Below are 11764 nucleotides of genomic sequence, written 5' to 3' on the forward strand. Positions count from 1 at the left end.
GTCTGATGTCCAAATTAAATCTACTTAAAAATGTTTTCTTTGGTCTGATGTCCATTTTATTCTTCGGCTTAATTTTTTTCACTGCCAAGTACCTAACCAACTTTTACCCAGCTTTCATATGCAGTAATCTTCAGATATAACACTCAAACCAACCATAAATTAGCATCATATATTCCTCTACAATTTTAATCATAATCTCATAGTAGCCATGGCTGGTAAGCTTGTTTTGTTTTTCACTAATCACGTACCCACTTCTGGGAATAAGGATTTTTGGTTCTAATCTCAACTCTATATATTTTACATGCAAATCAGAGAAAAGTGGCTGAAAGGAGGAGGATCTCTCCTATAAATATCAACCATACATATTTTACAATGCAACCAAAGTGTAGATCAAGGTGCACAAAAACCAAATGTTGAAATGGTTCTAATCTCCCATGAATGTAGGCCCTCTGAGTTTAGGGTCATGCTGGAGTCGCCATTCCTTCTGCTTCAGGCACTCCAGCAGAGACTGTGGCTCACTTCTCAGGTCTGTCACAGCACCACCACACCCATAAGGGATTGGTGTTTGAAAATTGTTGAAGAGACTGGCTTTGTGTTCACCTGCACCAACAAAACCATGATGCAATGGTGGGGGTCCTGGAGGCTCCATATATACACGCTGGTTAGAAGGCACAGCATTGCCCCATCGATCGAATTGATCAAACCGGTAAGTATCATGATACATGAAGTTTTCATGATTTCCATTACCATGAGGATTCAAATAAGTAGGCTGCATATAATTGTGCTTGTGATTCTCTCTGTACCAACGCAGCCATTCTGAAGATGTCATTCTGCCAGGTGGTGGGTATCCGCTTAACGAAACTGGAAATCCAGGATCATATCCATGTGGTCCATAATTAGGACTCCATTCTGAAAAACCAGTTATTGGTGATGAGTTCACTGGAAATCTTGGTGCAGATAAAGTAGATTGTACATCAGTAAACCAAGCAGCATTCTCAGGCAACAATGGAGCAGAAGGTAATGGAATAGTATATGTAGCAAAAGATGGATTGAAGTTTGAAGATTCATCCACTGAACTGATGACTAAACTCTCACTGTTATTGATGGAAAGACCAGCCAAAGATGAAGCTATTTCCTCAATGGGCTCCAACCTGTGCTCATTAAGACCTTTTGTCCCATTGTTTCTGTTATTGCTCAAGCTTCCTCCATCAAGAACCCAAGCATTTAGTGAGGGAGGGCCAGCAGAGATTGGGGCTTCTGAAAAAGTGTGTACATTTGATTCTTTTGTTGAAGGTTCTTGCTGTTTGAGTGGTCCGTCAGTCGTGAAATTCAAAATGCTTCCATGGAATCCCCATGGATCAGTTTGAGTTTGATCTGGGGTTTGTGCCATGAGCAGAGACGTAGCACGGCGCAAACAATCATCAGATGGTAAACTTTGGTCATCTTTGTCTTTTGGTGATATCTGGTCATCAGGTGAGGTAGAGGGGTATGATGGTGCTGAATTATACCTTGTGAGAGGCCTGAAGAGAATAACTTCTTCTTCTTCTTCCACTACAGAAGATTTCCCATCGGTACTCGAGCTACTGGGATTATCCTCTGTCATCCATTTGCCATGTTTCTCCCTGTTTTTGTTAGTTTGTTGGTTAGGCTCTTCCCCTCCTGTCCTATTGCCATTGGACTTCACATTTTCTCCTTTTTTCCTATCCTGATCCTCATATGGTCTAGCCACAAGAATTTGTTTCCCCAATTTATCACATGTAATCCACTTTTGCAAATGATTTGATCTGCTAGCAATCTTCATTGCTGCTTCTCTGATGCGCTCAGCACGCAATTCAGTTCCACTTTTAAAATTGTCTATGTGATCCCAATTACTGCAAAAATTCAATGAGGAATGCGAACAAGCTATAGGTACAAAGCCCCGCAACTCATAATCCTCCCATAGAGGGGTAGCATCAAGAAGCTTCTCAGTTTCCTTTCTGTTGTCATTAAGTTTATTTAAAAGTTCAACAAACACATCAAAAAAGTAAGAAATGGCCTTTCTACTCTTTTGATCAGTTGAACATACTTCAGTTGCATCAACAATGCTTGAACACCACTCCACAAAAACAAGCACAGAAGGTAATAAGGGGCAATGATTCAAAGAACTAGCATTTAGGCATCTTTCAATAAAACGTCCCATGAAGATGAAAGAAGTAGTAAATGCCAACTGCAACAAGTGCCAATCATTTTTGTCTTCTGATTCATTTTTTTCATGTTTATCATTTAGATTCTTGAGGGAAAAAATGAGAATAGAAACTACTTGTATGGCTCGGAAAGGACCTCTTCTAGCTAAAGCCATTTGACTATAGGACTCCAACATGTCCTTTAGTTCTATATCTTCTAGCTCCATCATTTTATCCAACTCTCCAATTGCAGATGCAAATGCACTAGAGAATTCCTCAAAACTGCTTCATGAGATATGAGATAAAATACATCAGAACACGCATAATAGGTGACCTAAAACTGTGTAGACATTGCTACAAGTCTTTCTACAAGTAAACAAAGTCTTTAAGGAGTGCAGATTAAGTGCATCCTAGTAGTGATATGCACAAATCTTCACCCAAAACAAATGACATAATATATTGAACAATGAAATATGTCCATTCCAGCGCTATCATTAAAATATTCAGAACCATGAATTAGTTTTTTTTATAAAAGATAACATGGCATATTAAGACAAAAAGGTACAGAACCCTCCCTTTTAAATGGGTACCGGAGAAAATAGCCGTATTGGAATACATTGAAGAAATAACTTTTCTTTTATTTTCTCCCAGTAAAAAAGTCACATACATGCAGCAATAATCACAGCGAAATTAGAATGTTGGCATCAGTATCTTTCTTTTGGGGCTGAGGTGGTGTAAAAAAGCTATGCTCACAACATAATATTCACAGATGTTAGTATAAACACTAGCTACTTTAAGGAAACTAAAAACCCTACATAATAAATTAGTTATTAACTGTAAACTGAACAGATGTACTCTTGAAGAAATTCTATTCAACAATACAGTGAATAAGAATGACTCCATTCGATTACAAGAGGGAAATTAAAACAGTAAAAAACCAGCACAGGACATGAAAATTCTAGAATAAAATAAAATGAATCAAAGATATACCTTGATGGTATGAAGAGGAAACTTATCATTCTGACCATAAGAGACCATAACTTTGTGTCTGTAAAATGACTACTTTCATCTTCAACTTTATTGCAGTTTGAGTAATCATCTTTCAGTTGCGCCTTTGTCTCTTTACCAACTCTTCCAAAAGGTTTAAAGAAATCAAAGCAGACATCACTGGAAACATACTGCTGAGAAGATGACCTGTTCTGCAAGATCATAAGAGACACTTGAGGAGATGGCAATAAAAGAAGCTTAGAAGCACTAAACATATAGATAGAATAAATGTAGTATATTAAAGAGCCTCAATATTATATTACCTTTTCAAACAACAAGATAATATTGTTCCATGCATCAGGAAAAGGTTCTTTAACTGCTAAACTTCTTACACAGTGGTATAGAGCAAGAAACTCATCACCAATATATGTTGCTAGCACAGCCAACTGCGTACGAATAAGGTTTTTGTCATATGAAAAAATGTAGAAGATAAAAGTTTTTCATTTGCAGGTGACAAGAAACATTTACCTGATTTTGAGGGTTTCCACTATTAGGCCAAATCCTTGTTGCTTCCATGTAATGGGTTGCTGCAACTGACCAATTATGATTTTGAATATCAGAGTTTTCACATTGTTGTTTGTACCTGGCAAGATCCCCCATACAAACTAAGCAGCGATGACATAAATATCGGCATTTTAGCTTGACATCTGGTTCAACAAAAGTAGAGATCCAACCCTTTTTATAAAATAAGGCCTCTTCTGGGACTCCATAATGTTTTCTGAGTTTTACAATCAGAGTTTGGTAAAACTCGGAAGCTTCTGACAGAAACAACTTAAATAACTTAGCATTGTTGTCATTGTTTCCCTGGACAAAACCAGTTTGCGGCATTCCTGATTTTCTGCTCTCCCCATCACCAGAGCTTTTCTTTATTATTTTGCGAAACTCATCAATGTGCTTATAGTGGAGCTTCCACAAAGAATATTCCACATCCTGAAGTTCTGAGTGGGTGTAATTATTCAAGATGATTCTCTCATAACTAGACCGGATCTTGCGGTACAAGTCTTGAACATCCGAGTGCAAAAGGCCTTTAGAATGGATCAGTGCCCACAACTGCTTTTCAGAATTCCCGATCTGAACAAGCCACAAAGTTGGAAGTTCAGGATATCAAATTAAAATACATTTCCCAAATCTAAAGCAGAACAAGGAATGCTAGTTTCAGAAATTCACCTCAAGTAAGACTTCTTCTTTACGAGCTACTGAAGAAAGAGACAGATTGGTTGTCATGGTCGAGGCTTACTTCAAAGGCAATGCATCTGTTTGGAACCCTGACCTATTATAACTGGTGCCGTTCATGATGCAATGACAGAAAAAAGTAGTCAAAATCTAAACCTCAAGTATGAATATGAACTCTTAACAGTCAATTTCAACATGGTCAAAACTCAAAAGTCTAGACATAAGGATACTACAAACACATGCATGAAATTTAATTTCAATGCTTAAATTTCAACTTTGAGGTTGACTCCCAAACTCAAGTATGGGTGGCCATAGATAACTTCTGATATATGTGCTGATACCTCATAAACTACTCATGAATCTATCCGTAAATTAACAAGAGTTTTAAGAGAAAGGGTCAGTTTTGTGTCCCTTGAGAAATGAGTATGAAATTTCAAGGATGAATCATACTAAAAAAATTAAACTTTTCCTTGAATTTGGGTATACCAAAGTGACAAAAAGAATAAAAGACAATTAAGCACGTGATGCTGAGAACCAAAACCTAATTACAACAAATAACCAACTCTAAGCTGAGATCTATCCAGAGTACTGTTTAAGAAGATAACAATGATGATTGATAACCTTGTTTGAGCAATTAGATGAACATCATGATCTTTGTGCATAAAAGTTGCATACCAGTTTACTACACATTAGGACATAACTTGAGGAGAAACATAGGAAATCAAGCAAGTTTGGGAGTTGCAATTTCATGAACAAACACATATCAGAACTGAATTGACAAAATTAGAACATCACAGAGAAAGACAGAGAACATATACTGAAGTAAAAACAAAGAATTTGTTATGTCAATTAAACTAAAAAGTTATAAATGAAAGACAAGAATTTAAGGAAAAGAAAAGATCACCTAATGAACAAGATATTCTAGAGTAAAGAGTTCCAGTGCAACCAAGGAGCCAGAAAGTGAGCCCAGATTATCTAAAGCTGTTGACAGCATACACCTGTGAGAGAGATAGAGGGAGAAAGAGAAGCAAGAAGAATTGGACCACCAACAGTGGTTCAGTTGTGAAACAGACAAAGGAAAAGGTAGGATTATGGATTTATGATCATGAGTGAGACTGCTTACAGGACAACTATCTTCGATTTTTTGGCTTTTAATATAAAACTTTTTTTACTTTTGTGAAGAAAAATATTATTAAAATGAATTAAATAAAGAGCCTTACTATCATCATTTCCTATGAAGAAGGTGTTCTTATAATTGTAATCGAGCTAGACCCTCAAGTGATGACATAAGTTTGAATATCGGAAAAATTATTTGTTGAAAGTAACCATTACAGTTTCTTGAATTGGTGAAAACATTCGTCAAATGGATATGAGTATATAATAGTTGGAGTGAAAATGAAGTATCTTGTAAACCAAAGAGAAAGTGCCTTGGGACTTATCTCAGGATTCATGGTATAAGATGAATCTCACTCTTCTACATAAAGTGTTATTTAAAAATTAATAATGTCACAAAATCAAACCAGAGCTGGTAGTTAAGTCAATAACTAAAAACTGCACATCTTCCCCAAAACAAAAGCTCCACCAATAATGCTCTAAAAGCAGCCAAACTCAAATGCCAAAGGGTATCACTATAACATCACAACTCATTAATAAAAGCAACACTACAAGAAATAAGTTAATTGGCAGCGACTTTTTCCCAACAATGAAAAAGTTGTTGGTAAAAATATGTTTATCGCAACAACATTTTCAACTTGTTGCCACAAATTTATTTTTTCCCGACACCACTAATATTGTTGCGAAAAATGAACTTTTTCCAACAACTTTCATTGTCGTTGGGAAATAGTCTATTGTATACCAACAACATTTAAGGATTGACGCAAAATGTATAGTCTTTTTCCCAACAATAAAAAAGTTGTTGGTAAAAATATGTTTATCACAACAACATTTTTAACTTGTTGCCACAAAGTTAATTTTTTTCCAACAACACTAATATTGTTGCGAAAAATGAACTTTTCCCATTAGCTTTAACTGTCGTTGGGAAATAGCCTATTGTATGCCAACAAAATTTAAGGATTGACGCAAAATGTATAGACTTTTTCCCAACAATGAAAAAGTTGTTGGTAAAAATATGTTTATCGCAACAACATTTTCAACTCGTTGCCACAAATTTATTCTTTTACCAACAACACTAATATTGTTGCGAAAAATGAACTTTTCCCAACAACTTTAATTGTCGTTGGAAAATAGCCTATTGTATGCCAACAACATTTAAGGATTGACGCAAAAAGTAGACTTTTTCCCAACAATGAAAAAGTTGTTGGTAAAAATATGTTTAGTGGACCAGAACTAGGGGACTACTGTTCTGAGAGTCGGTAAAATGACTGACCCCCTCCCGACACGGAGAGGAAGATCACCTCATTAGTTCTCGCTCCACTGCCTTAGTGGACCAGAACTAGGGGACTACTGTTTTGGGAGTCGGTGGAACAACCGACCATCCCCTTGTGCCTAAAGGGACGAACGTTCCGTCACACCTGACTTCATCACCTCAGTAAGATAGGGCCTGAGAACCACTTGGGTTCGACCAAGCCAATAGTATACCTTACTTAAGGTACCCACCACCCGACCACTATACCAGAACAAGTACACAACCTTCACTCGACTGCGGTACCGACCCGACGACAAAGTCGGACACAAAGGAACCGAAGACAACGCTAGCAGTACGCCACAACGGGAGGTGAGGTTTGAATCAACTCAACCATCACATCGCTGGCCCTACACCCCTAGTACAAAAAGCTAGGACCAAGGCTCGAGGCCTAGCCACTTGATCACTAGGAACCCTGGGCTGTTGGATCCCTGCGGCTTGCAGAGGTTGTAGACAGATCCAACGGCTGGAAGAGACCCTAGATCTTAGGCTCTTATGACCTCTCCTGAGGGCTGTCCTAGCTCTCGTGCTTTATATAAAAGGTCCCTTTCTTCAGGGGGCCAAGGTAATAACTTGATATTTTTCCTAACCCATCTACACTTATGCTTTTCCTCCATAACCATAACTCACCAAAACTAACTTAAGCATCGAAGTGACTTACACAACCCCCTTCTGGGCTCACCTTCATCGTTCGAGACTACTGCCTCTTCATCACATGCTCGGGCTCCTACCTCTTCCAGTCACCCTCTCCTAATGTCTTTCGCTCCCTTCTTCTCCTACCCTTTTCTGGGTAGGTTTGGTCAGATTTCCCCCGATCATACACTGGCGATGTAAAATTTGTTTACATATTTCTTATAAATTTTTGCTAAATCATAAAATATAATTTTATTTTAATTAAAATTAAAAATGAATTTGAATGTTTATTCAACTGACATAGTGTAATTGAATGTTAGTGTAAAATTGTTTTACCGGAAATGTATATCTATTAAACTCTTAAATAAAAAAAGTATAAAACACTGTTAAAAGTTAGGCTATCAACTTAATTATTTCCATTACTTATCTTTTTTTTTTGAAAGAACCGTTGCTTATCTTCTTTATCTCAAATTCTTTATCTCAAATTTAATAGATAATTGAAGTTATTCTTGATTGTTAACGGACTCGAAGCACAACAATCATGGTTATTTAAAATATATTTTAAAATCTTGTTATTTTTTCATTTAAAAATAAGCTAAAATTTTGGCGCATTATTCTAGCGCTATTTTTTAAAGCTTTTCCGAAAATTGCTAACCCCACTAACAATAACCGCTCCAATACTGGATCACTCATAAGCAAAGCTATGCTGCTCTTCTTTTAATCATTTCCAATTTCTTTGCGACTCACAATTATTTTGGTCTTGCTGCCCGCTGCCGCACTCAACCTCTCTGTTCCATCCTTGTCTCATCCAGATACACCATCAGGTTATGTATCAATATCTTGTGTATTCCTCCATTTTTCAAGTGTCTTTTAGATTTGTCTTATGGTTTTTAAAAACACGAGACAAATTTTTTATGTTGTATGTGTCTCGCAATTTCGGTTTAAGTGTTTAACTCTGGCTTGGCATCCGTAGAACAAACAAGAAAAACAAAAACCCTCAGCAATATAAAAATGATTGGTCCAGAAAATCAGATACTAACACTGTAATAAGTATTGTTCCCTTCTTTAGTTTTCACTTGTTTTCTTTTCTGGTACCTTCTTTTCTTAGGACAAACATTTAACTTGTTCGCAAGTATACAAAATCTTCCATTATCACGCAGCGTTGAACATCCACAATTATGAGTCGAATAAAAGCCAAGAGAAAAGTCCCAGTCCATAATCATCCATGATGTTGCGTGTGTAAAAGACCCACGACCATGATCATATTGTCCTGAATAGTAGACAGGAATCCAATGCTTGATGAGGACAAAGTAAGATTGCACATTATAATATGATTACGGAGTCTTTATTTTATGGGTCCCAACTCCCATAGCATCTTATTCTTATCCGTTACGATCCCATTGTCCTTCTCATTGCAATCTCTCTATCTAGTAAAGGTGCCTTACACGTCCCATGCAAAAATTAAGTTACTATTATTACCTTCCATAATTAATGGCATCATGCTTAAGCTTGGAGGATTATTTAATAATTAGTTATAAATAAGATGATCAAAATGGATCAGCACAGCAGGTTTTGGCATAAAGCTATAACAGTCAAACTTATTGTACATAATTAATTCAAGCATAAAGCTAAATCATTACTACAAGTTCAAGGACCCACACCCTCACCTCGAAACACTAGAAAAATACTAGAAATGGAGACAATAAAGCTATTCATTCATTCATCCATAAAAAGGCAAAACAAACCAACCAAACACAGCTTAATCAGTTTAATGTGGGCCTGGGCAGGTGGGCTCAAACGCGAGAGGCCCAACATTGTAGAGCAGGAAAGGAAGCTTCTGGTAAAGGAAAGGCTTGACGGGCCTGAGCCCAGACCCAATGACACCACCATGCAAATTGGAGGGCTTGAGGCCCGCGGGTGCACTGACCAAAAAGACCTTGCATTTGTGGGCCCCAAAGGTGGTGATGGTCTTGGGAGCTTGCAAGTAGAAGTAGCCGTTGTGGTCAGTCTTCACCTTCTGAACCAATCGGTACCTGGTGTTGTTGCATTCGAGCTTCACAACGGCACCTGCGTTTGGTTTTGAAAAAGACACGCGTGAGTTGTCGTTTAGCCATCATCAATCAAAGAGCGAGTTGAGTTTCATGATTCATCTTTCTCGCATGCAAAAGGGTCCCACAGACAATAAACCCTCGAAACATGCAGCTATCTATAATGCCAACTTTATACTACTAGCTACCTACTGCTACTGTACACTGTGCTACAACGGGTCAATGTCAATATTTCATACAAAAAACTGTACCATGCTTCCTTTTTTGTTACAAAACTGTACTATATATAGAATTTAATTTATTAATAATAAATCATGTTTATATATAAACAAAAAGCTACGTGTATTTTTTAATACATCTCTAATTGTTTGAAATTCAAATGTTTTCTGGGGATTGAAACCAAAATTAAATAACTAAAATAAAACTTCGAGACTGAAAATAACAATATACTGGTCTTCTGGAATTGCTTTTTTTTTTCAGGGACTCGAGGTGTCTTTCTAAAAATTGGGATGTATTTTAAAAAACCTTGAAACATGTTTTAGTAATATTTAACACAGTAGAGACACAGATAATGATTCTGAAAGCCTGAAAGCTGGAATGTGTTAAATAAATTCTAGGAAAAATCTAAACTTAAGTTCTGCTTCTGATTTTTGTGATTTACCTCTTATTTTTCACAGTAAAAAATGGAATACATGCAGAAAACAGATCTCAGTACAAGCTAGCTCCACAAGAGAGAAACAGAAAAAACAATAATAAAAATACAGAGGAATGCAAGTAATGCACTTGTCCAATTTGTTAGATCTATTAGAAAACAACAGCATATAGACAGATAAATGAAGATAAGGACATAAGCTGGAAATAGCATTAGATAACAAAGAGAAATTTGTTAGGTGACTGAACACAGTTTGTGTGTTAAATGCAGGGGATATTTAAAAAATGTAGGTACTTTTGGTAAAGTTTCAATTTCTAATTTTTTTAACAAGCTTTTTTGAAGTTAAGGAGACTAACCAGAAATGGGAGTGGCACCCAAGAGGGTGTCAACCCCTGCATATTTGCAGGACTTGGTAAAGACAACACCTTGAACAGCAACAAAGCTTCTAGGGAAGGGGTGAACAGGTGGGTGAACAGGAGCAGGGGTGGGAGGGTAATGGTGGTGTGCAGGGGCTGGAGCAGGAGCAGGGGAAGGAGGATGGTGGTGGTGGTGGTGGCCGGTGGGGGGTTTAACTGGGACAGAGGTGGGAGGGTGAACTGGAGGCTTAATAGGAGCAGGAGCCGGAGCCGGTGGGTGGTGGTGGTGGTGGTGGTGTGGGGCGTGAGCCGGTGGGTGAATAGGTGAGTGTGTTGGGGGGTGAACCGGAGCAACAGGGTGGTTGTGATAGTTAGGTGGTGGAGCTGCAACTGGTGGGTGAAGTGGAACGTTGTGTGGAAGTGCTACAAGGGAGGGAATGGTGGAAGGGTTAAGGACTTCTTGATCTTGTGCAAACACAGTGAAGGAAGTAGCTAAAAGCAGGAATAGTGCTAGGGTTTTAGCCATTGCTGCTCTCTGCAAGTGTAGAAGAAAGAGAGAGAAGTGAGGGTGGATTGGTGGTGGTGCAGTGTGTGAGATAGACAGGGTGTGGTGATTTATAGGAACTGAAGCTGCTGTGAGTTCAAGTGAAGTGTTTTTTGTTTTTTTGTTATTTTATGTAAAAGAAAAATTGAAAAGAAAACAATTTAATTAATTGGTCTGCATTGCTATAGGGAAACGGCTATTATGTGGGGAAGAGCCAAACGGGGATCCGGGGAAGGGACCAGATTTGCTGAGATCACAAGCTAACTTTATTTTTATTTTGTTAACAACATTTATTTCAGTAGATAAAATCTATGTAAATTTCACTAAATTATATGGACTCTGCATTTATTTCGACTGTACATGAAGCTTAACTCATAAAGCCTTGAAGGGATAATGTTGTTGAAAGAAAGTGAAAATAATAGTGGTTGGAATTATGTACACTATGCTTAGTACTATATAATAGTACAAAAAGTGAAAAGAGTCTTGATTTATTCAACTAAAATTCAAGTAAAACATCATTTAGAGTCTTAGGTGAAAGGTGGATTCCACTACCTTTTTGAGTCTGCCCATGATAAAAAAAAGTGTGAGAGAAATTAGATATATGATAGGTCATGTGATGAAAAAAGAAGAAAAAGATAAGAAGAGAAACAAGTATGAGTTATATCTACTTCTACCTCAAAAAGCTAGTTTAGTGATGAGAATTACTATACCATTATTTATCATATAT

At 37.3% G+C, this 11764-nt stretch overlaps 2 protein-coding genes across 3 annotated transcripts; both read right to left on the reverse strand.

Annotated features, from left to right (window-relative positions):
* Nucleotides 1–150: 150 nt before the first annotated feature.
* On the reverse strand, nt 151–5494 carry LOC130723080 (nonsense-mediated mRNA decay factor SMG7-like). 2 transcript variants are annotated; one of them, XM_057574001.1, is made up of 6 exons: nt 5287–5494; nt 4377–4488; nt 3678–4280; nt 3473–3595; nt 3153–3361; nt 151–2447 (listed from the first exon to the last, which is right to left on the reverse strand). In XM_057574001.1, the coding sequence occupies exons 2-6, from the start codon at nt 4431–4433 to the stop codon at nt 425–427; spliced, it is 3015 nt and encodes a 1004-aa protein (XP_057429984.1). In that variant the 5' UTR covers nt 4434–4488; nt 5287–5494; the 3' UTR covers nt 151–424. The 2 variants fall into 2 exon arrangements, with proteins under 2 accessions (XP_057429984.1, XP_057429985.1); XM_057574002.1 differs by having other exon boundaries at nt 151–2444; nt 5287–5493.
* Nucleotides 5495–9007: 3513 nt separating this feature from the next.
* On the reverse strand, nt 9008–11165 carry LOC130725835 (non-classical arabinogalactan protein 30-like). Its single transcript, XM_057577024.1, has 2 exons — nt 10494–11165; nt 9008–9504 (listed from the first exon to the last, which is right to left on the reverse strand). Exons 1-2 carry the CDS (start codon nt 11017–11019, stop codon nt 9206–9208), a joined length of 825 nt encoding a protein of 274 aa, XP_057433007.1. The 5' UTR covers nt 11020–11165; the 3' UTR covers nt 9008–9205.
* Between the last annotated feature and the right edge of the window lie 599 nt (nt 11166–11764).

The sequence above is a fragment of the Lotus japonicus genome, chromosome 6 (assembly GCF_012489685.1).
Source record: "Lotus japonicus ecotype B-129 chromosome 6, LjGifu_v1.2".
NCBI classification, from domain to species: domain Eukaryota; kingdom Viridiplantae; phylum Streptophyta; class Magnoliopsida; order Fabales; family Fabaceae; genus Lotus; species Lotus japonicus.